Source organism: Cyphomyrmex costatus, unplaced genomic scaffold (assembly GCF_001594065.2).
Source record: "Cyphomyrmex costatus isolate MS0001 unplaced genomic scaffold, Ccosl1.0 scaffold51, whole genome shotgun sequence".
NCBI classification, from domain to species: Eukaryota; Metazoa; Arthropoda; class Insecta; order Hymenoptera; family Formicidae; genus Cyphomyrmex; species Cyphomyrmex costatus.
Window position 1 is genome coordinate 2,059,027 of NW_017279354.1, and position 26,392 is coordinate 2,085,418.

At 36.7% G+C, this 26,392-nt stretch overlaps 2 protein-coding genes across 9 annotated transcripts in view; both read right to left on the minus strand.

The window, feature by feature from the left end:
* 14-3-3epsilon (tyrosine 3-monooxygenase/tryptophan 5-monooxygenase activation protein epsilon) overlaps positions 1-4,313 on the minus strand; it is an 11,406-nt gene extending 7,093 nt beyond the window's left edge. Inside the window, exon 1 of one of the 2 annotated variants that reach the window (XR_001940858.1) lies at positions 3,952-4,313. Coding sequence is in view for 1 of the 2 variants with exons in the window: in XM_018546074.1 (XP_018401576.1) it covers positions 3,952-4,015 (64 nt within the window). In the remaining variant the exon portion in view is untranslated. The remainder of the gene's footprint in view (positions 1-3,951) is intronic. The other variant, XM_018546074.1, reaches the window with a different exon arrangement.
* Positions 4,314-7,251: 2,938 nt separating this feature from the next.
* Positions 7,252-25,886, minus strand: Osbp (oxysterol binding protein). Of its 7 annotated transcripts, none has more exons than XM_018546091.1 (11): positions 25,557-25,886; positions 21,880-21,945; positions 18,481-18,686; positions 16,398-16,648; positions 14,640-14,832; positions 10,260-10,552; positions 9,952-10,187; positions 9,595-9,871; positions 9,091-9,470; positions 7,849-8,069; positions 7,252-7,776 (listed from the first exon to the last, which is right to left on the minus strand). In XM_018546091.1, the coding sequence occupies exons 1-11, from the start codon at positions 25,682-25,684 to the stop codon at positions 7,634-7,636; spliced, it is 2,394 nt and encodes a 797-aa protein (XP_018401593.1). In that variant the 5' UTR covers positions 25,685-25,886; the 3' UTR covers positions 7,252-7,633. The 7 variants fall into 7 exon arrangements, with proteins under 7 accessions (XP_018401593.1, XP_018401592.1, XP_018401591.1 ...); XM_018546090.1 differs by having other exon boundaries at positions 16,398-16,651; XM_018546089.1 differs by having other exon boundaries at positions 16,398-16,693.
* Positions 25,887-26,392: the final 506 nt, after the last annotated feature.

Genomic DNA, 26,392 nt, shown 5'->3' on the forward strand with positions numbered 1-26,392 from the left:
GGGGGGGGGGGAGGGGGAGGCTGAAGTCTGTCGCGTTGCTTCAAAAAGTGCAAGCAAGCTTTCTGTCTTTTTTCCATACCTTGGGACTAAGCTTTTTTCGCACAGTTCATATCTTGACTTTTTCTCTCCAATGTGCAAGAAGTTCAGGCCTCGGGTATGGAAAATGAACAGGTCACTAATATCTTCGTTTTCTTTCTTTTCTTCAACGTCCGAATATACCTACATTATTCATCTCAGTTTAGATGTAAAAAGTTTTCGGAATTTCAAGCATTTCAAAAAGCAACATGAATAGACTTATAGAATTTATTTCATGCTTGTTTCTATTGATATAAATTAATTTTAATCTCAATTCAATTAAATCGTCATGTTTTCTAATTTTAATAGTTAAATTTAAAAAAAATACAAAGTTGAATTGTGTGAGATTTAAAGTTAATCTACATTGATAGAAAATGGTATTAGAGATCCACGTTATGATAGAAAGCTGATATAGTTTAAGAAACATGAAAACACGCACGTTTGATCATAATTTTTCATAGAATTTTTCCATAATGCAAGAAGGAAAGGGGAACAGTACTGGGGAAGCATCAGATACGCAATTTAAAGAGAATTTCTCACAGGAGTGAATCGATTTCCATTCATCGAACTTTCAGTAATTACGCTTGGCATCGAAATTCCAATATTTCATTTTCAAAGAGGATTCTAAGAGAACGATACGACTTTTAAAAGTGGCGGAAACTAGAATATAACAACTGTGTTTGAATCGACTTGACTTTCGGTCGATTAAAAGTGGTTTCCTACTGAAAACAGAATTTGTTAATTGGAGAAATTCTGAAAGAAAAAACAAGTGATTCGCCAATTAGAACGGCGCCATGAAAGAAACAAAGATTCGTTAATCAGTAGCACGAGAGTTTGTGCGCGAGATTTCTTGATCTCGTTATATCTGGTGACGTATGAGGAAAAAAAACAACCTGGCCTTAAATCATCGAGTTAAAAGAAATGAGATTTTAAAAGAATAAGGAAAGTTCGTCCCACATTCTCTTACGTCATTACGTTTCTTCTTGTCATTTTCTGCCCATTTTCTTTATTATTATTGAACGAAAGGTTCGCAGCAGTATCTCTTTTTCTCGTATCTCCGATGAAATTATCGCTACAAGCTGTTTTGTATGTTACTCCAGTACGTTCCGATGAATGCATCTCCCTCTCTTCTGAGGTACCTACGTGCATAAATCGCGCGCTCCAGGAACGAATACATTTTTTTCTTTCATATGGAAAAGAGAGGAGAAGAAAGAGAGGAGAGAGAAATCGCTCTAGCGCTGCACAGATAAAAGTAGTATATTGTGTGAAGGGTGTCTGGGGCTGAAAATAGACGAATTAAAAGATTGTAAGTCTGTTTGCGTTATTTGCACTTTTTGGACTCAGTTCGAATAAAATCTCATTTTAACTGCTAAAATTTTTGGGAATCAGTAACGGGGAATCAACGCGGTAGGGTCTCGGTTTCAAGCAACGTGAACAGATTATATCAATCCAAAAAAATTCCAATTATCTCAACTAGAATTCTTTTTCTAAATCTACTTGCTAAGTAATGGATTTATTTGATTGGTAGATCTACCAGAAAGTATATTTAACTAAAAAATTTTAATTTTTAACCGATCCATTTTTAATCAAAATTTTAATCAATCCAACTATACCATATTTAAATCTGTTCGCATTGCTTGAAATCTCCAAAAACTTTTGCACTTAAAAGGAGACAAATAGGCGCTGAATAGAGTAAAAAGAAAAAGTGCGAAAGTACACAGTAGCAACACGAACAAAATGTCGATTCTTTATTTCGAAGTAAAAATAAGTGTCTGTTTACGTTGCTTGAAATCCTAAAAAAATGTTTACGCTTAAAACGAGATAAATACATGTATCGAGAAGCGAGAGAAAACAAAGATGCTGATTGTAAAAAGTAAAAGCAACGCGTACAGACGTAATTCGCAAAATAAAATTGAATGGGTGTTGACCACCAATGAAATAACAAATATTCCAGTGGGTATAAGTCCATTGATTTTTGAAATTTTCAAGATACAGAATCAGCCCTCTCCTCTCAGATATAGCCCAGCTGTTCTACAATAGGGTCGCAAGTCGTAAAAAATTAATCAATCGATTATTCTTTTCATATTCAACTACGATCGGCCGTAAGAATTTCTTACGGCTCACAATTCTATCGTAGAACAGAACAGGCATTAAGGAATCTTGGAGATGTATGGCGCAGGGAATTTGACCATCTCTTTCCTCTCCCACGCGTTCCTATACTTGTCGCGCCGCTCCGTGGCCTCTCGATACCGACCGTCCCTCTCGCAACCCCTCTGCCGCACGCTTCTTCTTCACGTCCCGCGGACGCGCGTTGCCATCGCCCAACGAGATCGTGAAAATCGGGAGTACTTTTATTACCGAAAGATAGCGATAGGAATTTGAAGCGCGCACAAGCGCGCACGCGATCGATACGAGCGCTCCAAATCGCCGCGGTGCCGACGCTCGATAATCACGCATGTCCGCGAGGTCGCGTCGCGATCGAGAACACGAGGAGATCGATGGAATCGTCATCGTCGAGCCGCCCGCACCGGTCACTCGTGACTATACGTCACCGAACGAGTCGTCGAGCTAATTCTTTAATATGAATGCCTTTGCCTTCAATCGCATATTCGCAAGAATCTTACAACGAGCTGCTTTTTCTGCACGCCGTTAATTCCCGGAGGAATCGCCTAACCTGGACCGGCTCTAATACGGAAAGGGAGGGGAGAGCGGAAGACGTTCGAGTCGGCGACATCCGGCTGGGACGCGCTCCCCATTTTATCTTATACCTATACGTGTTTAAAGCGGACTTGACTCGCGCGACGAAAGAAATGCCGAAATGTTGGAGACGGGACGTGTGCGCAAAGAATCCACGCGGTCGAGAAGAGAGTTCGGAAACGACATCTCTCTCTCTCTCTCTCTCTCTTTGGCTCCATTTTCGTTCGCGGAATGTTAAACAAAGAGATATGGTGTAAAACGTGCTCTCAGTATAAAAGGAATATTAGACGCAGTCCTTCTCCTCGGTCGATCGAGTCCCACAAACGGTGATTCCTTCGTGCGCGTTCAAGGCCAGATGCGGTACACGCGACTTACTTACTGCGTAAGTCCCCAACCCGGCGGGGCGATTAGCCTCAACGTGTCTCTCCCGACCGTCGTCGGCGGTCGAGAGCCAGAGAAACGAACCTATCGCGCTTCGCTTATCTACCGGAGAGACTCTCTCTCGGGCACAGGAGGCGAAGAACGTGCCGGGAGCACGCCTAGCAACGCGTGGCAACGCGTGGCCACCGGGACATTTCAGAGCAACGGAATAATGGGAGGGGAGGGGAGGGGAGGGGAGGGGGAGAACCGATCTTACAGATAAATTTCGCTTGTACGGTCCATTTCTCTTCAAAGAGAAAAGAGGGCTAGGGTTGAGCTAAAAAGAGTAGATAAGGAAACGCGAGAGAGTGCGTGGCCCCCCCCCGGGGCTTCAGCCGGACGGACGGACGAGCGGGCGGGCCTCGCCGGATCGACCGTCGCGAATGACACGAGTCGATATCCGCGCGTCTGGCGCCGCCACAAAGGAACGCCGCCCGGCTATGACGACGAACTGCGATCGCGCCGCCGATTTTGACAGATACGCGACGCGAGAGCGTCGGCAGCCTCCGTGCGAGGACGATAATAACAATAGGAAAGGTTACTCGACGAGAAAGGCTTCTCCGCGACGAGCTTCGACCCGGGGGAGGTGGAGGAGAGGGGGAGGGGGGGAGCCCGTTGACGCGAACGCGCGAGACGCGAACGAATCGCCGCGGCGCGGGACGTAGATCGGTAGAGTTTCGCGGACACGAACCGGCTAGCTAGGTTGTCCCCCTGCCCTGCCCTGCCCCCCCCCCCCCCCCCCTCCCCCAATCTACTTACCGTCGTAGCGTTCCGCTTGCTCGGCCAGTTTCGCCTTGTAAACGTTGTCCTCCCGTTCCGACATCTCGGATACGCGCGCGGATCTCACTGGTTAAACGGATAACGAGAGACTCACGCGGGGGAGAGACACGCGCACGGAATAACCCGTTCGGCAAACACGACCGCCTGAAATACGCACAACGAAGCCACTCCGCACCACGGAGACGTCCAGGCCACTCGCAGGCTCACTGACCAAGATGGCGGCGCCCGCCAACAATCGAAAGCAGTTCCCAGTCTCTCTCTCGCGCAGCAGCTCCGCGGATTGACTCCGCTCGCCATGCGCTCGCGCCGTGTATTCCTACGCCCGTGACGTCATTGCTCTTCTCCGCCGCCATGCCATCTCGACGGACCTAGGGCGCAAGCGCGCAATGCCGCGCGCGCGCACACACGACGCACGATCACGCACGATTCGCCCTGGACTACCCGAAAAAAACATTCTCTCTTTTTGTTTTCTTCAGCTGATCTCATTTATTAAACAGCTCGCGTACGCGAGATAGGCTCCATCGCGCCTCCTCTCCTTAAAATACCGCCCGCGGAAACGAGGAACGCGGAACCAGATGGCGGAACGCGCGAACCGGGAACACCGGCCGGACGAGACGAAAACCAACGAAAACTCTCGACAGTCACGCCACGATTTGCAATTTCACCCACTGGATTTCATGCAGGTCTTCCTTTGGGGTGCGCCCCTGATCGGGCCTTTACGAAGATTTCGGAAAAATTCCTTAAACTCCAATCATGCATTATACGTTAACATAAATATCAAAAATTATTATTCAACAACTTTATCAAAAAAATTGCTGCCGGGAAAGAGGGCATCTTTTTTTACCGACCTGCGTAGTAACGCAAAAAACCCTGGATCAAAAGAAAACGAAACGTTAAGTAATAAAATATTCCCACAGCGAACTATGTGCAGGGTTCCATAAACGTAAATTAGTTTCGGTTCAACTTATTCTTCATCTTTTTCTAATGCTCCTTTATACCAACGAGTATAGAGTTTAATTTTAATCTCGATTCAATTAATGCTCATTTCTATCAATATAAGATTAATTTTAATCTGGATTGAATTTCCATGTCGTTTTATTCTTTTACCCTCCTATAAGAATTAGAAAGAGAGTAAATTGAACTGAAATTAAAACTGAAATCAATCTACATTGTTAGAGATAAGCGTACCTTATCTAACTCTAATTCTAAGAATTAGAAAAAATAAGAAACAAATTAAATCGAGATAAAGTTGATCTACATTGGTAGAAACGAGCATAAAAATTACTAAGGATACATTGATCCAAAATTTAATAATCTATAATACATTAGTGAGATAGATAATTAAAAAAAAAAAAAAATAAAGAATATGTTAAATCGAGCTCGATTTAAGATTAAAGTTAATCTACATTGATGCAAATGGGCATATAATTCATATTGATTCGAATTGTTTATAGTTCTTTTATATATAATTGATTCAATATAATTTATTCGACAAAACAAAGAGTCGTTTATAATACAATTAGGGCCTTTTATGCAACCAACGATGGGTGGCTAGAAAGGAGACGCCATTACAGAGAAATGAATATCTCTTTATAGCGAAGCATATTTGTATTTCTCTCTCTCCCCCAAATTGGCTAATGTACAAGCACTATATATATATATAATGATTCAGCTTCACATTACTCAGCGCTCTCTCTCTCTCTCTCTCTCTCAATCGCAACACACACAATCGCGTCGAGAATTTTGTTAAATTATTTATTTTTATAATTTTTGTATTTATATGTATACAGACGTGTGTATAATATATATAATAATTTCAATTATTATAAACTATTAAAATTATAATACAGCCAGAGGACTTAGTGTAATGATCATTATAGACATTGGCTGCAAACTAGTCGTTCCGTTCGGTTTATCGAGGTACATGTATACTTGTACAAGGCAGCTTGTATATACCTGATAATAACGCGAATGGAACGGTTTATGTGCTCGCAAGTAAGAGGGATATACAATAAGTTTCATCAATTAATGCTTTTATATACATACTGGCATACATACATACATACATACATACATACATACATACATACATACATACAAACACGTACGTACGTACACGCGCAAGTCATTCGCTATAAATCGGTCGCACGTGCTTATGGTATCTATGCTACAGCGATAATTTCGAGAAAAAAAATGATCGTTACGTTCGGGGCTCGATTTCGATTCTTTTTTTTTAATCGGCCGGAACAGCACTTAGGAGCCTTCGATTCGTGCCTCGTTTTGCTTTTGTCATTCCGGTGACAACCCATACTTCTGTTACAGCTTTGTTAAGTATTCGGAGCGTATCCAGCGTGCTTGAAATCTGCGCAGACGTGAAACAGCATGGTTTCTTTTTTCCTTTCTTTCTTCTTACAAAAAAAAAAAACAACGCTGGCCAAACTTGGAAGCATCGTCGTCGGTTTATTATGTGTGTAAAATGTCAAACGTCGCGCGCGGTGTATTCAAAATCACTGAATAAACTTTCCTATGTATGTAATTTTACTGTTCCTTGTATTCGTAATACTCTTTTTTTTATTTTCACTTCTCAGACTTTTTTGTCATGACATCAGGTCGAGTAAAAAATGCGCAATGAGGGAAGAATTATAAAAAGTTACAACTATTGATACGCATAAAAATCAATTTGATTTTTAATATATGGAGACGTTTTTTTTTCTCTAAAAATAATTCGTATAGTAAAAATAAATAAGAGAAACCGTCGTCGTATCTTGTTTTATACTAATTCAAATCGAGTGTATCAGCTCGATTTTAATTCTCGTTGCACATCTTTTTCTATGTTTATACAAATACTTTCCAATGATGGATTATGATAGATTAAAAATAATGAAATACACAGGATTTTCGTACATGTAATAGCACATTATCGCGATTTCGATAAAATTCTAGTTCAAATTCATTTCTAGAAAATTAGATTCATATTTATCTAAACATAAATTGAAAATACTGAATATATTATAATAATAGAATATTAAATTTGATTTGAAATCCTTCCTTTCCAATGACAGTAGTTTTTTATCCTCTCTTCTTATTACTACCTTGATTTTAGGCTAAAGTAATGAAATATTCGAAATTTATTCGACTTATTCAAGCTTCAATTTTTTTTACGAATTCCTACATATAGCTAATATAATAAACGTAAAAATTCAAGATTGGTTACTCATTAATTCAGCACAAAATCTTAAAAAAATAGCACATAAGTGCATATTAATAAAATATCATATTGGGAGAGATTAAATATTAGTTTTTTTTCATTATTCGAAAAAAAAAAAAAGACAAAAACAAGGACAGGGAAGAAAGAGGGGAAAGAAAGGGGGAGAGGTAGAAAAAAATAATGAAGGCGATGACATGCAAGTACAAATTGCATATTGTACATGTCAGAGTTGCCAACAAGTTTCGTCCACTCCATTGGAAGAATTAATTGCTAAACCATATTCCCGTAACAACCCCATTATCACGTCAACGTTATTTCATAAGCATTTAAATCTCGACCACGAGCGGTCGTGACTAATCTCGGCTACCGTCACTTTCAAACGATTCAAACTTCTTCACGCACTGCAGGTATGTGACAAAGTCATATTGTAATCGAATCTATCTATATAACAAACTAAAATATGTTCGGACATCGTGACCAGTCACCTTTGTTTTTATGATCCCAATATTCGCCATTATAAACATAACAACGACTATCCGTGTACGGATCCTGCTTCTTTCTAAACCATAGCGGTTCGTATGTCTCATAAGATAATCCTGCGGAGAAACACGAAATTCTATGAACAAAAGAACTTAATTTTCACGATTTAATGATATAAACCAACATACCTTGTGCAGCAGCCTTTTCGGAGTCATGCTCGCGAGTTCGTCTAGCAGCTCTTTGTTTTTCCTCTAAACGCAATTTTTCTGCATTGGCTTCGTCCCACCGTCCATCCTCCATTAATCGCTGATCAGGCCTCAATCGAGAATCTGTTGGAGCTATACCTTCTTCTGGTTCGTTCAATTGACACGCTAGCTCCGTGAACGAATAATATTTCTCGGAGTCTTCACTGCAATATTATATTAAAGTATTGAAATATATTTTAGACATATTTCAAAAATATTACAAATAAATAAAGATGAGGCATTTTACTTATGAACTTAATCTAAAATTATTAATTAATTATAATAAAAGCGCTATGTATTCAAGAAAAAATTGATACATTGAAATAAAGAATAAAATCCTTATTCACATTGTTGAAATCGTCAATTATGTTACAATAATTTAAAAACTAATTCATAGTTGTTGATTCAAGGGTTAGATGATCAAGATTTAAATGATTGAAGCACAATTAATAGAAATTTCGTAACGATATTAATAAGAATTTAATTAGGTAAACAAACAAGGAAAGAATTATCGCCTGTAACGGTCAAAGCTAGATCAAAGTGCTTATTATAAATATGTGTGAATTTTTATATATACTACATATGTAGTCCCCCCATATTTAAAATTTTAAATTAACATCTTTATATTTATTTGTAATTAATCAAGTATTTATCGGTGATATTATAATACTACTGTAGTATTTATGCGTTATATGTCTGATTGTATCAGCGCGCAATTATGGGGGGACTACATATGTAGTATATGTATATAAAAATTCACACATATTTATAATAAGCACTTTGATCTAGCTTTGACTGTTATAGGCGATAATTCTTTCCTTGTTTGTTTGACAATTTACGATCGGTACAAAAATTATTTAATATTTAATTAGGTAACTTTATTTCTCATAAATATTGTTACTTTAGCGTCACTGTTATGATTGTGTTTTCAGTTTTCATAAAGAAAAATACATAATGAAATGTAGAAATAAAACGAACAGCCGCGAAAAATATTGTGTCCTTTCTAACAAAAGATCTTTTCGATCGACTTTTGTTTTTTGAGATGTACTTTTCAGAATGGAAATTAATTCTGTTGGGAAAAGTTGTTGATACGTATATTATATAAAATGTTGCTTTCATCACATAAGTAAGAGATATCAGTAAACAGGTTTAATTTTTACACGTATATTATTACTACATACTTACGTAGGCATACGTCGTTTCCAAGCTAATATATAAGGACCTGTTTTATAAACTGGATTATCGGGTGTGCCAGACGTGCTGATTACTGGCGCTATTTCGATCTTTGAATCCCACGTACCCTGCACTACCCACTTGACTTCCTTGTTGGAATTCATGACTACGCCCTTCACCTTGCGCTGACTATCTCGCGAGAAATAAGAGTACGGTATGTACTTCAAATGGCACTTGATACCTTCCTTATGATTTACAATATCCATATCGCCACTCTGATCGACCCACAATCTTCCGACTATAATATTATGTACTGTAGTAGTGACTTTTCGCCATGTGTAATGCTGCTGGCCACTATTAAATTCTAAATGAGCGGTACCCAAAGGAATCACCTATAATCACACAAAATTTAATTTTCAAAACAACTGAAAGAACAATGATTGTGCGATTATTCGACGATGATTGAATGATCATTTACGATCGGTATTTCCAGATGTTTCAAGTAAGACATTGTACCTGCAGATATTTTCCACGAAATTTAGAAGCCATTGTAAATTCTTGCCAACATCGCCATTTCTTTCCTTCACAATGTTGAGCTAGCATAGGCGGATGATGAGACACTTGCTCTGAAATCGCACGCCATCCAAGATCATCCGTACGATCGCATTCATAAGTTTCACCTAAAAGGGGATTGAAAGGCTTTCCCGTTCTAGCGGCAGTTGTAGCGTAACTAGACACAGTGAACGCAGCTACAAAAGCCATTTGTTCATAACTATCTGTACATTCTGCAGCCCTATTTACATAAAAAAAAAAAAAAAAGTTATGTCAATCATTTTTCTTCCATAGAATTAGATGCAATTAAAAATATCATACCTATCAAGAATATCTGCATATTCATAGTCTTCCGTTAATCGTTGAAGCATACTAAGTGGTTCAGAAAAGTTGACCGGCATAGGAATTTTTGACAAGTCTTTGCCAATACAGTTCTTCATGATACTCCATAGGTTCAAGGGATAGTTTGGTTTGTCAGGTACCCTAGTCCTTCGTTTTCGTTTTGAAATGGTGGTCATCCCGGTGCTGTTGCTGTCATTATTGGATCGCCAGCTTGTCTGTTATACATGGAAACATCCTACACATGATTTTATTTGAAACGAGGAAAAAAAGATTTGTAATTTGCTTACAATATCCAGATCGTTGATGATCCTAACAGCCGAGAGAGTCTGTGCAGCTGTGGAATCGGTCACAATAAGGAACGAATTGGCTCCAGTGGAATCGGAGACAGGCAAGGGCGTTGGATCTCCCTCGGAACTAGAGCCATCGTCGCTACCTTGGGAATCGGTGCGATCTCTCGCATGAGAAATCGAATTACTCGTGGCGATGGGTATAGTTAGTGTAAAAGTGTCTGATTCTTGAGCGTCGTAAAATTCAGCGTTATCCTCTTCATCCTCCGACGGTGACGTTGTAATTGCGGGATCTGCAAAGTGATAATTTTCCATTTGACACGTGACGCGAACGTGAGATGCGTCGCGTAGAAATTGGAAGTTGAGACAGGTAAAAAAATTGGACGGAGCACGTGAACGCGGAATGTTGTACAAAGTCGTCTAATCGCACCAACGAAGGTCTGGATAAGCATCGAGATAAGGTGTAAGTTTTTATCACGACGAAATCGAGAGGGTCGTTGAGAATGACGCGGAAGGAAAACGCGCGTACGACGGCATGCTGCGCGACTTAGTTACGCCAGTTGACGCCAGTCACCCGCGTCCGCGAGATCGTATCGCGCGTAATAAAGAATCGATATGACGTCCCGCGAACCCCGCCGCGTGGGTCCGTCTCGAGAGTTCATTTCGCTGGCCGAGCGACCGATTTCGTGCGCTCGGCTCAGCCCACCCTCCTTCCCGACGAATCGAATGTGCCGCCCCGCGCTGCGTCGAGTCGAGTCGCGCGTCCATCACTCGCTCAATCAAACTAGCGCGATCCAATCACAACTCCGACGACGTTGCGTCGCGGAAGGACGCTTCGTCCATAAGTGCATGTCCGCTCCGTTACGTCCCTTCACCACACACACACACACACACACACACACACATTTTCTCTTTCTTCTCTCTTCGAGTGGGGTGTGAAAGCAGATGGAAGGAGTGGATCGCGAAGAAGAGTACAGCAGGCGATACAAAATCAACACGATTCACGAACGCACACTCCCCTGTAATCATATAATCGCGTCAAATCCCGCGCGATTTCCGCTCTCCTCTCGATTCCGCGCCAATTCCACGACTCTCGGCGTCCGCGAGAATCATTATGAACCGTGAATATGCTTGTCGTATTTTCCTCGGGAAACTATCGTATCCTTTGTGCACCTTCGATGCACCGATCATCTTGTCGGCGGCACTAAAACCGTCATACAGGGGTATTGCGTTATCGGAGATAACGAAAAGAAAAAAAAAAACGAATCTCCAGTTACCATGATTTGCGAGCGAGACCGCTCCTGGCTCCCGCTGATTAAACGTTCAACTCGGTTAAGAGACAGAAGCACAGCACACCCGACTGTCATGTGTGCATATATATACATAAGTTATTATTACCTATATACGGGAACACGACGCGGATAAACGCTCTTTTGTGTATAGCGCCGACCGTATACGGATAATAAACGGTGCATACGTAGACCTGCGTAGACCACGGATCATGTAATCACGTGATAACGCGACGCGTTGCATTGGCACGACACAGCGCGGAGCAGCGCGGAGCAGCGCGGTAGTGAAGGCCATCTAGCGCGGACACGGACAAGTGACTGCGGCTGCTGTGAGATTTAAATTTCCCGTGCACTTCACCGTAGAGCTCTAGATTTACAAGAGTAAAGCCGCAATCAATCACACTACAGACTCCTGATTCTGAACCCCGACTCCCCAACTCAGAGTCGATCGAGAATAGAGTGATTTCTATTCTCGAGTCAGAGTCGGCTGCTGCCTTGCTGTGATTGGTTGAATTATAGTCGGTAATCCGAGTCAGTAGTCGAGTCGGGAGCCTGTAGGGTAATTACGGCTTAACCCAAACTGCCCGCCATTTTTAACTTATACGGCGTGGTGCGAAATATGAACGAGATTGACTGCCTTCACTGTATGATATGACAAGATCGACTGTGGATACGTTCCGAAATAGAATTACTTGTGCTGTCAGTTACTGAAAGTTACTATCCATTCTACATAAATTGATCCTAAGGGATTGCTGATTTCCGCCTGTTTTTACTCCATCCCAAGAGATGAGGCACAGGCAGTAAAAGCAGAAGGCTACGAATGGTAATATGTATTACATCAGTTGGGACAAAAATAATAAAGAAGTTCCTCTAGTTCGAAGTAGAGAGAGAGAGGAAAGTGTGTGTGTGCGCCTGCCTTTTCGATTTCTTCCAAAAATACTGAGGTTATGCAAATAACTTTCTTATTGCTTTACTGCTTCTTTGTTCCAAAATCCAGTACCAGACTGTAAAAATTTAAATTTTAAAACGATAAAAGTCAGCAATTTTAATAACAGCAGCGTCAGTAAAGCCTATTCTACAATCGCGTAAACGTATTTGTAAGTGGCTGTAGTTGTAAGAATTGACTAATCACAGTCGAACATTTTTTCGTATTCGACTGTGATTGGTTAATTCGTACAACTACAACCATTTACAACTACGCTTACGCAATTGTAGAATGGGCTTAATGCCAGCTAATTTCGGAACATGCCCTATATATCGAGTGTAGAACTTGTCATTTTTAACTGACTGTTTAATATTAAATAATATAGAAACACTAAATTCAAATGGTATGGCACATTAGTGTGGCACTTTTTACTTATTAATATTACATAATATATAAATGTCAAATAGGTTATATAATGTCTATCTGATTGTATATTATATTGCATATTTATTAATATTTCCCATTGGTATACACTGGAACATTTTCCCTTTTATCTGCTACGAAAAGTAGCCAACTGTACAACACTACGGCATTATTGTTTAAAAATATAAAAATTAAAAATTTATTAAATGTTAATTTTAAATCGCGCGCGTTCCTAGCTGTCACGAACATAGATCTAAAATGGCGGTCGAAAAAAAGAAAGACGAAAACGCCAACAAAAAAATGCGCTACTCCTGTAAATCTAGAGCTCTACTTCACACAAACGCTTTCATTTTTTGTATAAGAGAGAAGAAGATGAATATGAATGTTACCTAGAAGAGAATTTACATTTAGTTAAAATTTCGACAGATTATAATATTTCTTCGCGTAGTGTGTGCAGCATATATATAAATCTAATATACATTTTCCTTTTTCTCTTTTTTCCAAATTTTTTAATTAATTTAAATTTAATTAACGCAAATGTCAAGATATAATTTATTGGACGCGAAAAAAGGGCTTACAAATTACAATAAATTTAAGTAATAAAAAACTATTCTTCAGATAAGATTAGATGGTAATTTCTATAGAAAGAGCATATTAATTTTGAGCTTAGTTATATTCAAAGATATTAAAAAACTAGAAAAAAGTAATAAATAAATTTGTTACTGTTATTTTTATTTTAAAAAAATTAATTTTAAATAATAGAAATAAAAAACATATTCAGCGGTTTTTAAGTATAAATGAAATTTTCTCTTTCTCTCTGACAAATTGAAATAAATTTCATTACATTTTCTAAAACCTTTGGTGCTTTTAAGCAATAATATAGCAGTATAAGTATTAAAAATCAGGGAATGAAAAGAGTTACTTTTTTGGTACTTTTACAGTTATTTTTTATAATAACAATTTGGTAACGATATTGCAAGTTTTTATGACAAATAGTGACTAATTAAACGCGTAGGTTATGTTAAGGTTAGAAAAATTACTAAGGTTTGAAAAGTAAATTATCATTATTATGCGTTATTTATTAAAAAAAAAGTAATAAGTAACGCCGTAAAATTATTCCGTTACAAGTTACTTTAAAAAATAACGAGTTATTTTTTTCAATAACGAATGACTTTTCCAACCTGCTATAATTATTGACTCCAAATTTTAGTGTTACATTAGCATCATACAAAATTTGCAATGTCACTCTCCAAACTGTTATATTGTATTAATGTAAATAAATAATATTAAATAATAATAAATAATGTAACTAAGTAAGTCTCGGACGGAATGTAAAAGATCCGAAATGTAAAAGATTCTACTCCCTGCCGAGGTAATATTTTTCGCAATAAGAATGAATTATTTACAGATTTTAATTTATCACTCAACATTATTAAGACCGATTTAAGATGCGTAAAGAGCATCAAAAGTTGTTAAATTGCTGAGACAATTTAACTCGTGATATATTATTGCAGTAGTTTTGTAAAGTTGCGTTTCAAGACCGAAAAATTGTTCGGCGCGCAGTTTAAAAAAAAGACTACATACATAGTATATAAATTCACACGAAATTATAATAGCATCTAAGAAAAAGGCAATTTCTTATTGATTGTGTTTCTAAATAAATAACAGAGCAGTTACAGTAACCAGTTATTTCCGTTCCCTGTTAAAAATGCGCGAAATAGAAAAGAACATAAATTTATTTACGTGAAGGTCTGTGTCCTCCTGCAGGCGTCGCTGAAGGAATAGCATGTTGCGCGGCTTCCTCCAGGTGGGAATGTTGCCTAGCTAACTGTTCAACCATTTTCTCTATCCGTACTTTCTGATCACGCTCGTGCTGGAGCATCTTTTTCCATTTAGGCTCTTGTTGTTGAGCTAGTTGCAAGTAATCGCTGCTCGTCTGCAACAACATGTTCAATCTGTTGTAATGCGTCTGGTGAATACATCTAATACATACATACTAATAATACATACTAATAATACATCTAATATTCGAATAAATGAATAAAAAGTGAATGAAAATACTCATTCGAATACACTTCTTTTTTATTCGTCAAGAAACGAATAAATATTTTTTCATTCAATTTGAATGAATATTTTTTGAATATATTAAGAATATTTTCATTTTGTATTCACTTTTACTTTGTATTATAAGCCTGCAAGATAAAACAAGATAAAACTTCACTTTTTTTACTTAAAATTTCGATTTGGATTGACATAGGATCACGAAGATGTTTACCCTATTCTTAGCAAGGTCGCCAAAGACTATCTAGCAGCTTCTGATACCTATAGAGAGCATGTATTTTCTTATGATCCTAACTTACTTGTAAATAAACGTAATCTGCTCATACAGTCCGTAAAAGATTTTGCTTTTGGGCTTGGTTAAAACTTGGAAAATATGATCCAGATGAGAAAATGAAAGCTATCGCTGAAGTTGGGAATAAATAAAAAATGTAATATATTGCTCCTTAAAAACATTTTTAAAATTTTTTAATTCTTTCCTTCAAAAAACCGAATATTATAACGACAACAATAAATAAAATTCATTCTTTTACTTAAAAAACATCAAAGTGCTGGTTATAATTAACGATTGCTTATTAGAACTTTCTTTTTCAAATTACCTATATTTTGTTTGAATGAATATGAATACTCGTTAAATATTCCAAGTTTTTTTTATGAATAAATATCTTTAAAAACCCAAAATTTTGAATGAATATATGATTACATTTTCTTTTACATGAAAAAATTTGAATAAATACAATTTGGAGCTCAATTACTTGTATTCATCGGGCACACTAATCTATTGCCATAAGTTGCGTCTAGTGTGAGATCACATCGGTGATAAAATCACATCAATAAAGAAAATGCCAAATGCCAAGGGCAATTTTGTGAATCAGTCAACTCTGATTGTTAAGAAAATTTAACTCTGCTCTCTGTAAATCTTGTAAATTTTTTACGCAGACTTTGAACGTATCATTCATGTAAAAAGTTAATTCCTGTATCACAAGATTTTCCCCTTCTTTCTCCTCTCGTTATTATGAATCACGCTCAGTCATACTATAAATATCTCGTTACGATAAGATTTATGAGATTTTCACAAAGCAAGTTTCGAGAGTTTATTCAGTAAGTCCAGTAAACAACGGCAAATGTTATAACATCATCTTTCAAAGCATTACTCAGATTCTACGGAATATAATATCCTTAATTTAACTTTTTTTATAAGGATATACTGAAGATTATAGCGGTCTAATGTATTATAAAATTACTACAACCACGATTGTTGATATCTTGGCATTGAGAGAAAACCAGGAATTCTAAATACAATAGAAAAATAGATTTTCTAATCGGATAATATACATATATGATGCCATTAATAAGACTTGCAAATAAATGCAGGAAAAAAAATATCATTCGCGCAGATATTTTGCGTCGTTCAATATTTTGCAGATTACCGTTTGAACTTACACTAATCATAGCATTCGCTGCAATTCGGAAAAGTGTAGCTCGCTCGCTAACGATCTTGAATTTTGCTGCTAATTCGGGGGATGGAGGCTCTATCATTTCCAAATCGGATAAAGCTCGTTGAAGCCCAGATCCTTGCTTAAGCATCAAGTCATTGCACGCTTGTAGATCATCCAATCTTCGCGTTAGATCTTTAATCACGGATGCAGTTTCTACGTTTTGATTGTCGTTATCTTGATATTCCTCCTCCTCTTCTTCTAAAAGAGATTTCGCCGCATAACGTCGTCGAAGTACTAAAGCTTAATAATATATATAAGAAAAAGATAGATGCAACACGACAGTTATATAATATTATAATCATCATATCGATACACTCGTTTGCAATGCAAATCAAATTCATTAATTATACACGCATGTATAGTACAATAATCTTTAAAAGATGTAAGAACGTTCGTTAAATTAATTATATTATAGCATAGGAATATTCTATTAATTCTATGCAACGGTTGATTTAAATTAAGGAAAAATCTCAAAGATCAATATTAATTTTACAATTCAAGCTTTAATATTTGAAATATTGACATAAATCTGAATTTAATTTTATATGGGATATTTTCCAATCTCAAACACTTTATAAGAAATAAAAATAAAAAAGATAAGCTGTTTTTGAAGATTAATTCATAAATATTAATTAAGTTATTATATAAGATCTATTCGTAATAAATTGATTCTTCAGAAAATAGATAGAATTTGATTATTTCACACAAAAATGTTTTTTTAGATATTTATTAAAAAGTTATTGTTCATGTAGTATATCGATTTAAAAATATTTTAATATTTATAAAATCAGTTTCTAATTAATAAATCTCACAAAATAAAAATTTTATTACATTTTAACTTTTCATGTATCAAATTAAAGTACATATTCAGCCAAACTAATTACAAACATTAATTTTTCACAATTATTAATTTAAATCTCTGTTTGTAATCATATATATCTTTATTCCTCCATCTGTTTGCAATTTGGGTCTTTTTTATTCAATCCAATTTTTTTTATTGTTTTAGGCTTTCAAAGAATACAAAAAAAATCAGAGTTATTTTTCAACATCTATATATACAGTCTGTCTAGTAAGAGCGTGGCAGGCCTATCTCAAAGAAAAATGGCTTATTAACTTTAAATTTATATTGATTGTATTCAGTGGGATTATACCAAAAATTACAAGTAACGAGTTACTTCCATTCCCTGATTCTAACAAAATTCAAGCAACAACGGATACTTTGTTTATAATGCATGCAATTTCGCTGAAAAAGATTTAGATTGCAGACAGAAAGTGAAAAAAATCCTAAAGTCGTCTTAATTTATCGTTTATTTGTTAAATATATATTTTTCTAACAGTTTTTTTATGAACAGATTAAAAAATCCTTTTTCACAATTAAAGTTTGAACGATATTGCAATCAAACGATAATGTAAACCAATTGACTTTACGCTAAAAACGAAAAGTTAGTTGAAAAATTAGTTTTGTTATCGGTTTTTTTTTTGGTATTGTAACAATTTCTTTTAGATACAAATTTTATACTTTGAAACGTATAATAATTTTTAAATAACAAAAACTCCTGTACAATTCAAATATAAACTTGGAAAGAAAAGGGCACTAGGAGTTAAGCGCAGATAACTTTACGCAAACGTTGATATATGTATATCAAGCAAAACTTATTATATTTATTATAATAATTATGCTAATACTTTGTAGGTGTAAACTATGCTATAAAGCATAGTTTATATAATTATGCTAATACTTTTTATACTTTGTAGGTATAAACAATCTTGGTTTAGATTAGAGATTACAAGAACAAAGAGAATATTGAAGTTCCTACAATTAGGCTTGAATAGCTAATACAAAAGATTGGTTAATTAGAAAATTTGCACGTGTGCGAAGATCCTACTGAATTGATAAAACAGACGACTTTAGACTCCCGTTAAATAGATGGAAAAAAGCATCCGAAAAATTTCGATGTACCTAAAAGTACCAAAAACGACAGGTTTACGCAATACACAGGCACGATCTATTGTACAATCGTACAAACCAGATTCCATCGCTTGGATAGCCTTGGCTTTTGCTAGCTCGAGAGCCGTGACCCATTGCTGCCGCTCCACTTCGGTTGACGCCTTGATATGGAAGGTCTGTGTGCCGCCGTTGCTCACGACGAAGGTGCAGGCGTCCACCGTGTGTATTAAGGCCCCGTGTAAGGAAATCGTGCCGCGGCAAGTGTGAGACATCTCCGCGGGGTTTCTGAAACAGGGGGTAACGGAGACGCAACAGTTTCAGGTACGCGTCCCTCTCAGGTCGCCCCGGGATTGCCGAATAACACAGAGAAAGACAGACGTGAGTTTGCAATCGGAAGGGACGGACTCGACTTTCAATACGACAATTCGGATAATTCGGCTTGTGAACAAGATTCATCCGCAAGCGACCACCTCTCCCTCAAAAAAAAAAAAAAAAAAAAAAAAAAAAAAAAAAAAAAAAAAAAAAAAAAAAAAAGAAAAATCGGCATGTATAAACAATGATTGTCTGCGTTAATCTGTGACACTATATTTCTGACTTGGCGGAAGAGACGGAGCGGTGGATGCAGGCGGGGACAGTTAGCATTGAAAAGTACAGATTTATTGGCGTAGTTCGAGGAAAGTAGACACTCGATTACGCCCGATAGAAGCAACACCATTACCATCGCGTATTACGGATCCGGCTGCTCCCCTATCCCGACACGTCCACATAGACGAGTGTCTCTTGTCGCGGTCGACAGCAATCCATGGGAAATATGTATTCTCCGTCGTACGAAACGACAATGCAAATATCGGTGGAGCGGGAAGGAGGGAAGGAGAGCTCTCAATCTCGGATCATGCACGTGAGGTCACTCGGGTTAATCGAACACGCAACAATCACGATTCCGCGTGGAAGAAAAAAAAGAGAAAAATCATACTGACGCGCTTGGATTCGTGTACAAGACATATGTACATACACAGGGTGCCCTCTCGAAATGGATCGCCAAGCTCTGGGGTGTACCATATATACTCTACTCGCCGTGCGAATGAAGAGAGAAAATCATGCGATTGCGATTACTGATTAGTCCGAAAACTTCCAGAATCACAAACACTTTCGCTTTTTATTTACAGTATAAGCCTGATCTACAACTGCGTAAATGTAATTGTAAAACTTCTCCAATCGCAGTTGGATATTCTCTTCGTATTCAACTGTAAATGATCAATTCTTACAACTGCCATTATACGTTTACGCAATTGTAGATTGGGCTTTGCTTCAATTAAAGTTGAAATTTATCTTTGTCTTATACAATAATGTGTAATAATGATGTTCATTATTGTAATCTGACAAATTGATCTATTGATCGTTGCGTTAAATAACAACAAATCTATACGTCTCAGTACTAATTCGCAGAATTAGAAAAAAAATTGAAATATTATAATGAATAGAGATTAAATAAGTTAATCTTACATTGGAACCAGGTCTAATGTCTGTTTCTATCAATGTATATAAAGATTAATTTTAATCTCGGTTCAACTTTTACTCTTCATCTTTTTTTAATTCTTAGAACTAGAAAAGATAAATCAACGTAAAGTGTATGTAAAAAGTTGTAACAATCGATTTTAAAAGAAAGATTGTGTTCCATTTTACGCACAAATCGCGAGTCTCTAAGAAATTCTTGTGAAATTCTGCGTAAACAGAAAAGTATTCGTAATTCGGAAAAATGTAGTTTCTCATGTGTATGTCAACTATACGATCGCATAATCTTTCTCTATCCAAAGTAAGTAAAACTGCACACTGTCAAAATCCATCAATCTATTTAAGAACACTCTTCTCATACATATACATGTTCAAGTATAAATGAGCGAAAACGTGTTTCGAGATACTTGCGTGTATTTATTTTTCAAGAGAGCAATTTTATATGATAGTATTGTGCTCGTGTCGTTATTTACGTAATTTCTGATAAATACTTGTAACATCTGTATAAAAACTGATAATATTTTCACAAAACAGTCTTCTCAGTTCATTGGAAAGGCAGAAGGCTATTGTTGAATTCGATTTACTGTGAACCCGATACTATGACTATGGTGATAAAATTCAATTTATTTAGCAGTGATGTATCGACATGATTTTTCTTATTTCAGTATTCACAATATTTATTCAAGGTATTCCGAAGATAGTTTCCCTCAAGTCGAACATTTTTATGTGTTCGGATTAAACTTTCACTTACGAGGTATGTCGAAACACGCATCCTCCACTTATATTTTTATAATATTAAGAAGAAACGGATTAAATGTATGCAAAAATTCACTGTTAAAAAGAAGCACCCCGTGTGTGAGTGAGTGAGTGAGTGAGTGAGTGAGTGAGTGAGTGAGTGAGTGAGTGAGTGAGTGAGTGTGCGTGTGTGTGCGTGCGCACGCGTAAATCGAGTTGTTATCAAAATATTCTGTACGTGAATAAGAGGGAAAAATTAAGACGATCCAAAGTTTGAAACTACAAAGAAAGAAAAATAATATTCAATCGGAAAAAAAAAAGAAGAAAGTTGCTCGACAAAGATTACGAAATCTTTCAGTCCATCGATCGCATTCGGAGAAAGAAGGAAAACGTAAAATTAATCTGTAGATAATTTCTTCTGTGTGATTGGTAGAACTTTCGAGTGCGTCCGCCCAAAAAAGAGCAAGAAAAATAAAACCGTCTAATCTAAGATATATATCGGTAACCGATATATCTATAAGTTAATTCTACAACGATTGCATACAGTTACTGCGTGCGACAGTCACAAAAGTGAACAAGAAGACGAGACTCGACTGGGACGAACGCAACTCTCGCACGATAAACGACACAACATATAAAGAAGCGGTACATTTCATTGTACACGATCATATTATATACACACATGAAGAGAAGGAAAGAGAAGGAAAGAGAAGAATAAGAAGAAACAAGGAAAGAAAATAAAAAAGGATGATAGAGAACACAAGTGACAAGTGTTACATTTAGCACAGTTTAGCGTATTACGAGGAAACGTTTAATTTTCATATTCACACGTACAGATAATACGTAATATAACCGCTGACACGTTACAAAGGTCTTACTTTCAAAAATATCGTATATGGAAATACTAGGAAAATCTATAATATACGTAATGTATACTATAGTATTTTCGTATAGGATATTTTTTAATAATACGGCCTCAGATAGGTGGAGTTGTGGAGAAAGCGAGTGAGATCATTTTCATTAGGACCCTCAATAAATTAAAATTGCATGAAAAGATGTAAAGTTACATAATGTGTGTAATTGAGTATCAAAAAAATGAGAAATGGGAACCAAAAGTCCTTGGGGGCTGTTTTTCAATTACAAACTTGCGGAAAGAGGAATGGGGGCAGTCAGGATATGCGATTTCGCATATATATTTCGTTTTATCTTTGTTTTATCTTTTTTTACTTACTCGGAGGCTCTGCCAGCTCTCCGCTTGCGTCGCGATGATATCTTTGGCCCCCCTGTTGGTTCAGCCCTAAACAATCCATAAAACAAACAGACCCCGTTCACATTGTGTAACATTGTGTGGCAAGGCTTACTGTTCGATATTTCGTTCTCTCTTTTCTCAATTTTTTTTTTCTTTACCCACCGCCAGAAGTAGGTAAGAACATGTATTTTCTCTTTGTCGAATCGCTCCAAGTTCGTAAAAGACCGCAGGGAAAAAAACACCGGCCAACGATGACACGAGATGTAAAGTTCACTCGATTCATAACGCAAACTGTGTGATTTTTGTGTACACGCGTGTTATACTGTGCGAGAAAAAGCCTTACGACAGACAATTGAGAATAAAATATATACTTATACATCAACGGATCCGTGATACGTATCAGTGAACAATCCTCAGAAAGATATTGTAAACTCAAATCACACAAACTGTGCCAAGCGGAGTGTTGAAAATGAATTAAAAACAAAAAAAACAAAGAAACGTTCTATAGAAAGCTGGTGCGCAATTTTTCGTCATAAAAACGCGGTTGCTCTATTTGCGAAGATAACCAGACTACCGAGATTATACAGATGGTTTTCGAACTCGTATTGTATCAAGCCTTTCATTTCGTCATTTCATTAATTTCAATGGAGCTTCCAAAGCATTTACGTAAAAATTAGTAACTGAAAACGGGTATTATCGTTGCGCACTACAAAGCCCTAAGTATATCAGTAATCAAGTGTGATAAGTCTCGCAGAATTAAAGAGAAAGATATATAGATACGTAATAAACTTTCTCTAACGCGTTGTCAAATGCGAGGATTGTAATGTAGAATTATATCGTTTTTGAAACCGCATTCTTAGGATATAATGGACTTTCTACAACATTACCCAAGTTTTTAAGTGTTATGAAATTGATCAATCATATAAACGATTATTCTTCTCATCATATTTGACTGTAACTGTCAATTTCTTATACGACTTGAGACTTCAAGCTTGTTAATTGGCTGTGGGACAGACGTTTATTTCTATCAATGTAGATTAACTTTAATTTTATTTTAATTTACTTTTTTTAATTTGAATCTTCTTTTAGTTTAAAGAATTAGAAAAAGATTAAGAGTAAGTTAAAACCTGAGATTAAAATTGTAGTCTATACATTGGTAGAAATGGATTGGCAGAAAGAAGAGATTCTCCTTTATGCTATATAAGCAAGCAACAGGCTTGATAAATTTATCCTATGTGAAATAATACACACACAGTATAAAATATTTCAAAAATATTTTTTTTAATATTTCATTGCAAGATGTAAAATATTTCGAAAGATTTTTATAAAATCTTTCTAAATAATAAATATATGTCCAGAAAATCAGAATTTTTGAAATATTTTTATTCTTATACAACATATGTATTTTAAAAATATTTTGTGAAATATTTTAACACAATATTTTTTACGTCTTACAAATATTTACAAAATATTTTTAAAATATTTTACCAAATTAAAAAGAAATAATTTATATAAATATTTCATGTCGTGTAGAACTAATCATTACACAACATTGTGATAATACGCAGAAAATTGTTTTGAATAATTTTTCAACTTAATATCTGAAACAAAGTCTCCAGGAAGACTAAAACTCCAAATTTATTAAACAACACAAAATAAATACAAATATTTATAATATATATGAACAATTCTTTTAAATATTTCAATAAAATATTTAGAAATATTTGGTAAACATTTGTGACATATTTTTACACATTACGTTAAAATATTTGATAAAAATATCTAAGAAATATTGTAAAAAAATAATATTTCAAAAATTCTGCTCTTTTGGACATGAAAAATGTTTGAAATAATTCAAATCTTGCAATAAAATATTTAGAAATATTTTATGCTATACAAGAAATTCTTCCTACTCTGATCCCTATACGCCCTTCACGACGTATTCTATAAACGCGAGCGAGTGTATGCAATGTCGTATTCTCATCATCATCCATAAGAAGTTTTGTCACGATTTTATGTAACTGTTGACTGTTTTCCGACACGCTGCACCTGTGATGCGCATAAGACTCCTGCGTATTCCATACTTTAATATGCTGACGAATACATGTAAATCTTGAATCTAGGTAGAACTGGAAATGAACGTTATTACACGATCTGAGTAAACGGTGTTTAATTCAGCGTTATTTGGATAAATTAGACAGTGAATTATATACCATTTAAAAAAACGATAGAATCGCAAAGCTTGCTTATAATGCACACATGGCATTCTCTATAAGATGATAAAATGTTGTCACCGTAATACTTTGTCTCTCTTTCTCTCTCGCTACGACGTCTTATCGCCAAGTTCTCAAATGTTCGTTTCTATCAATATAAATTAATTTTAATCTCCACTTCCACGTGTACTGAAAAAAAAAAAATTAAATTCTACTCTATATTCGTTTGAATAGCTCTAAATAATCATTCCTTAAACTTATTTAGTAAACATGTATTTGATATAAAAATTATTAATTTGACTTATAACTATCATTTTTTAAATAAATATTCATTTACTGTAAATGTTTACACTTATACTATTCAAAGAAATATGTAATTATTTAGTAAATAGTAATTTCAGAGTGCTATTATATCTACTAATTTTTAGAACTAAAAAAAATGAATTAGTTATAAACCAAGATTGAAATTAAACTACATTGATAGATGTAAGTAAACATTGGTTATATTTAACAGAAAATGCCGCTTTGCAACAGTTAAATTCTTGAATATGGTTCGTGCTTTTGATTCCTTATGAAGTTAAATGTATAAACCAATCATACTGAAGAATTTTATAACAGTTGCAAAAAACTGCTTTCTCTGCTAAACACAGCCATTTACTTAATAAAAAAAATGATGGTTAAATCAAATTAATATAGTCTTTGTATCAAATAAATATGTTAAGTAAATAAATGATTTTTTTCAATAAATAATTATTTAGACTATTTAGAGCTATAGAAAGGAGCCCAACACTACAGATCACGTGATAGATACTAGTTTACTCCTTCCCGAATAAATTCCTCGTTTCCCGCGTATCAGTTGAATTGACAAACGCTACGAAAATAAACTCTCTTATTTCTTTAATATATGCTTAGAGCACAGATCCTGACGGATACCGTACCTGAAACTATTTGCATAGAGAGCAAAATAACTCGCAACGGTGGACACGTAGCGGCACGTATATGTGTGTGCGTGTGTTCCCCTCTCCGCGTGCGTTGTGTCGAACGTGTAGTCATTGCGAGAATACTCGTTATGACAGCTGTTATGCCATTGTCGCCAGGCTATTTTTGACCAGGAGCGATCGAAAAGAGTTGTATTACCGCGCACATAACCTAACCGCGATGCGCAACACAGGGAGCAGCTGAGCTCCATCGTGACGTATATAATATTACAAATTCTCCCCTTTTCCCTTTCTTTTCTCCGAGTAGATGATAATCACGGATGAACGAACGGGGAATCGGTTGTTTTGTCGGAATTTCGACGCACGGACGAGCGGACGATGTCGAAAGATCGATCGCGCCGTTAAAACAGCGAACGTGAAAAACGCGACGCGACGAGGACCGAGAGCGACGAATTTGACGATGACGACGACCGCGGCGCGGCGGATCCAACGACACGTAGGAAACTACCTGTAGTACGAGAGGAGGCCGTTTGACAGGACGAACCATCTTCGTTGGTAACCTTTCAAGTAGTTGGTCCATTTGAAAAGCCAGCCTTTCATCTCTTGCGCACCGTGCTGACTCTTCGGGTCGCCCATCCTGCCGTCGAGCTAGCGCCGCTAGCGTAGTCGGGCAGATTACGCTCGCGCACCTCCCTGAAACGAACGCGATGCGAGCTGATATCTGCCTACACATCACTACACATCACCCGCGTTGTACCACGCCACCATTTTGCTAATTCCTCGCAATTCCTCGAATCCTCGTGGAGGAGGAGAGAGAAGGGGGTTAAGCGCAGGTTGCGCTCTCCTCTCCTCTCGTCACCACTCGTCGAGTTGGAGCACTTTCCAGCACTTTCCAGCACTTTCGAGCACAGGGGTGCATATGGTGGTGTTCGTCGTCCGCGGGATTGTAACAGTCGAATTGTCGAATATTGACAGACGATCGCTCCCTGATGATTCATGCACCACGGAATTTCTCTTTTCTGCAGACGGAGAACACCCACGCGTCCTACGACGCACCACGTTTCTCAGTGACGGCTCACCGCTTACCTAACCTTTGATACTATAATGTGACATGATGTGGCACGTCCATAGTCCATACCGTCCATACGGATGCGCATTACGCAACTGCGCTTGCGCTCTGTTTGCACTGCTTGCTAAGGAACAGAGAAGAAGAATTTCAACCTATCAGAAATCATATACTGTGGAATAAACAGTGGGTATTCCATAGTACATACATACATACGTGATTTCTGATAAGTTAAAATTCTTATTCTCTGTTCCTTTTATTCTGCGCAGCCCCTACCG

What these genes read in the sequence shown, in the direction of transcription:
- Osbp (XM_018546089.1), bottom strand. Translation starts at nt 25,684, where the DNA reads ATGGGCGACCCGAAGAGTCAGCACGGTGCGCAAGAGATGAAAGGCTGG. An exon ending in AGAGCTGGCAGAGCCTCCGA is followed by an intron (nt 18,687 to 21,879) that starts GTAAGTAAAAAA and finishes CCCCTGTTTCAG; the next exon opens with AAACCCCGCGGAGATGTCTC. An exon ending in CAGCGAATGCTATGATTAGT is followed by an intron (nt 14,833 to 16,397) that starts GTAAGTTCAAAC and finishes ATGTTGTTGCAG; the next exon opens with ACGAGCAGCGATTACTTGCA.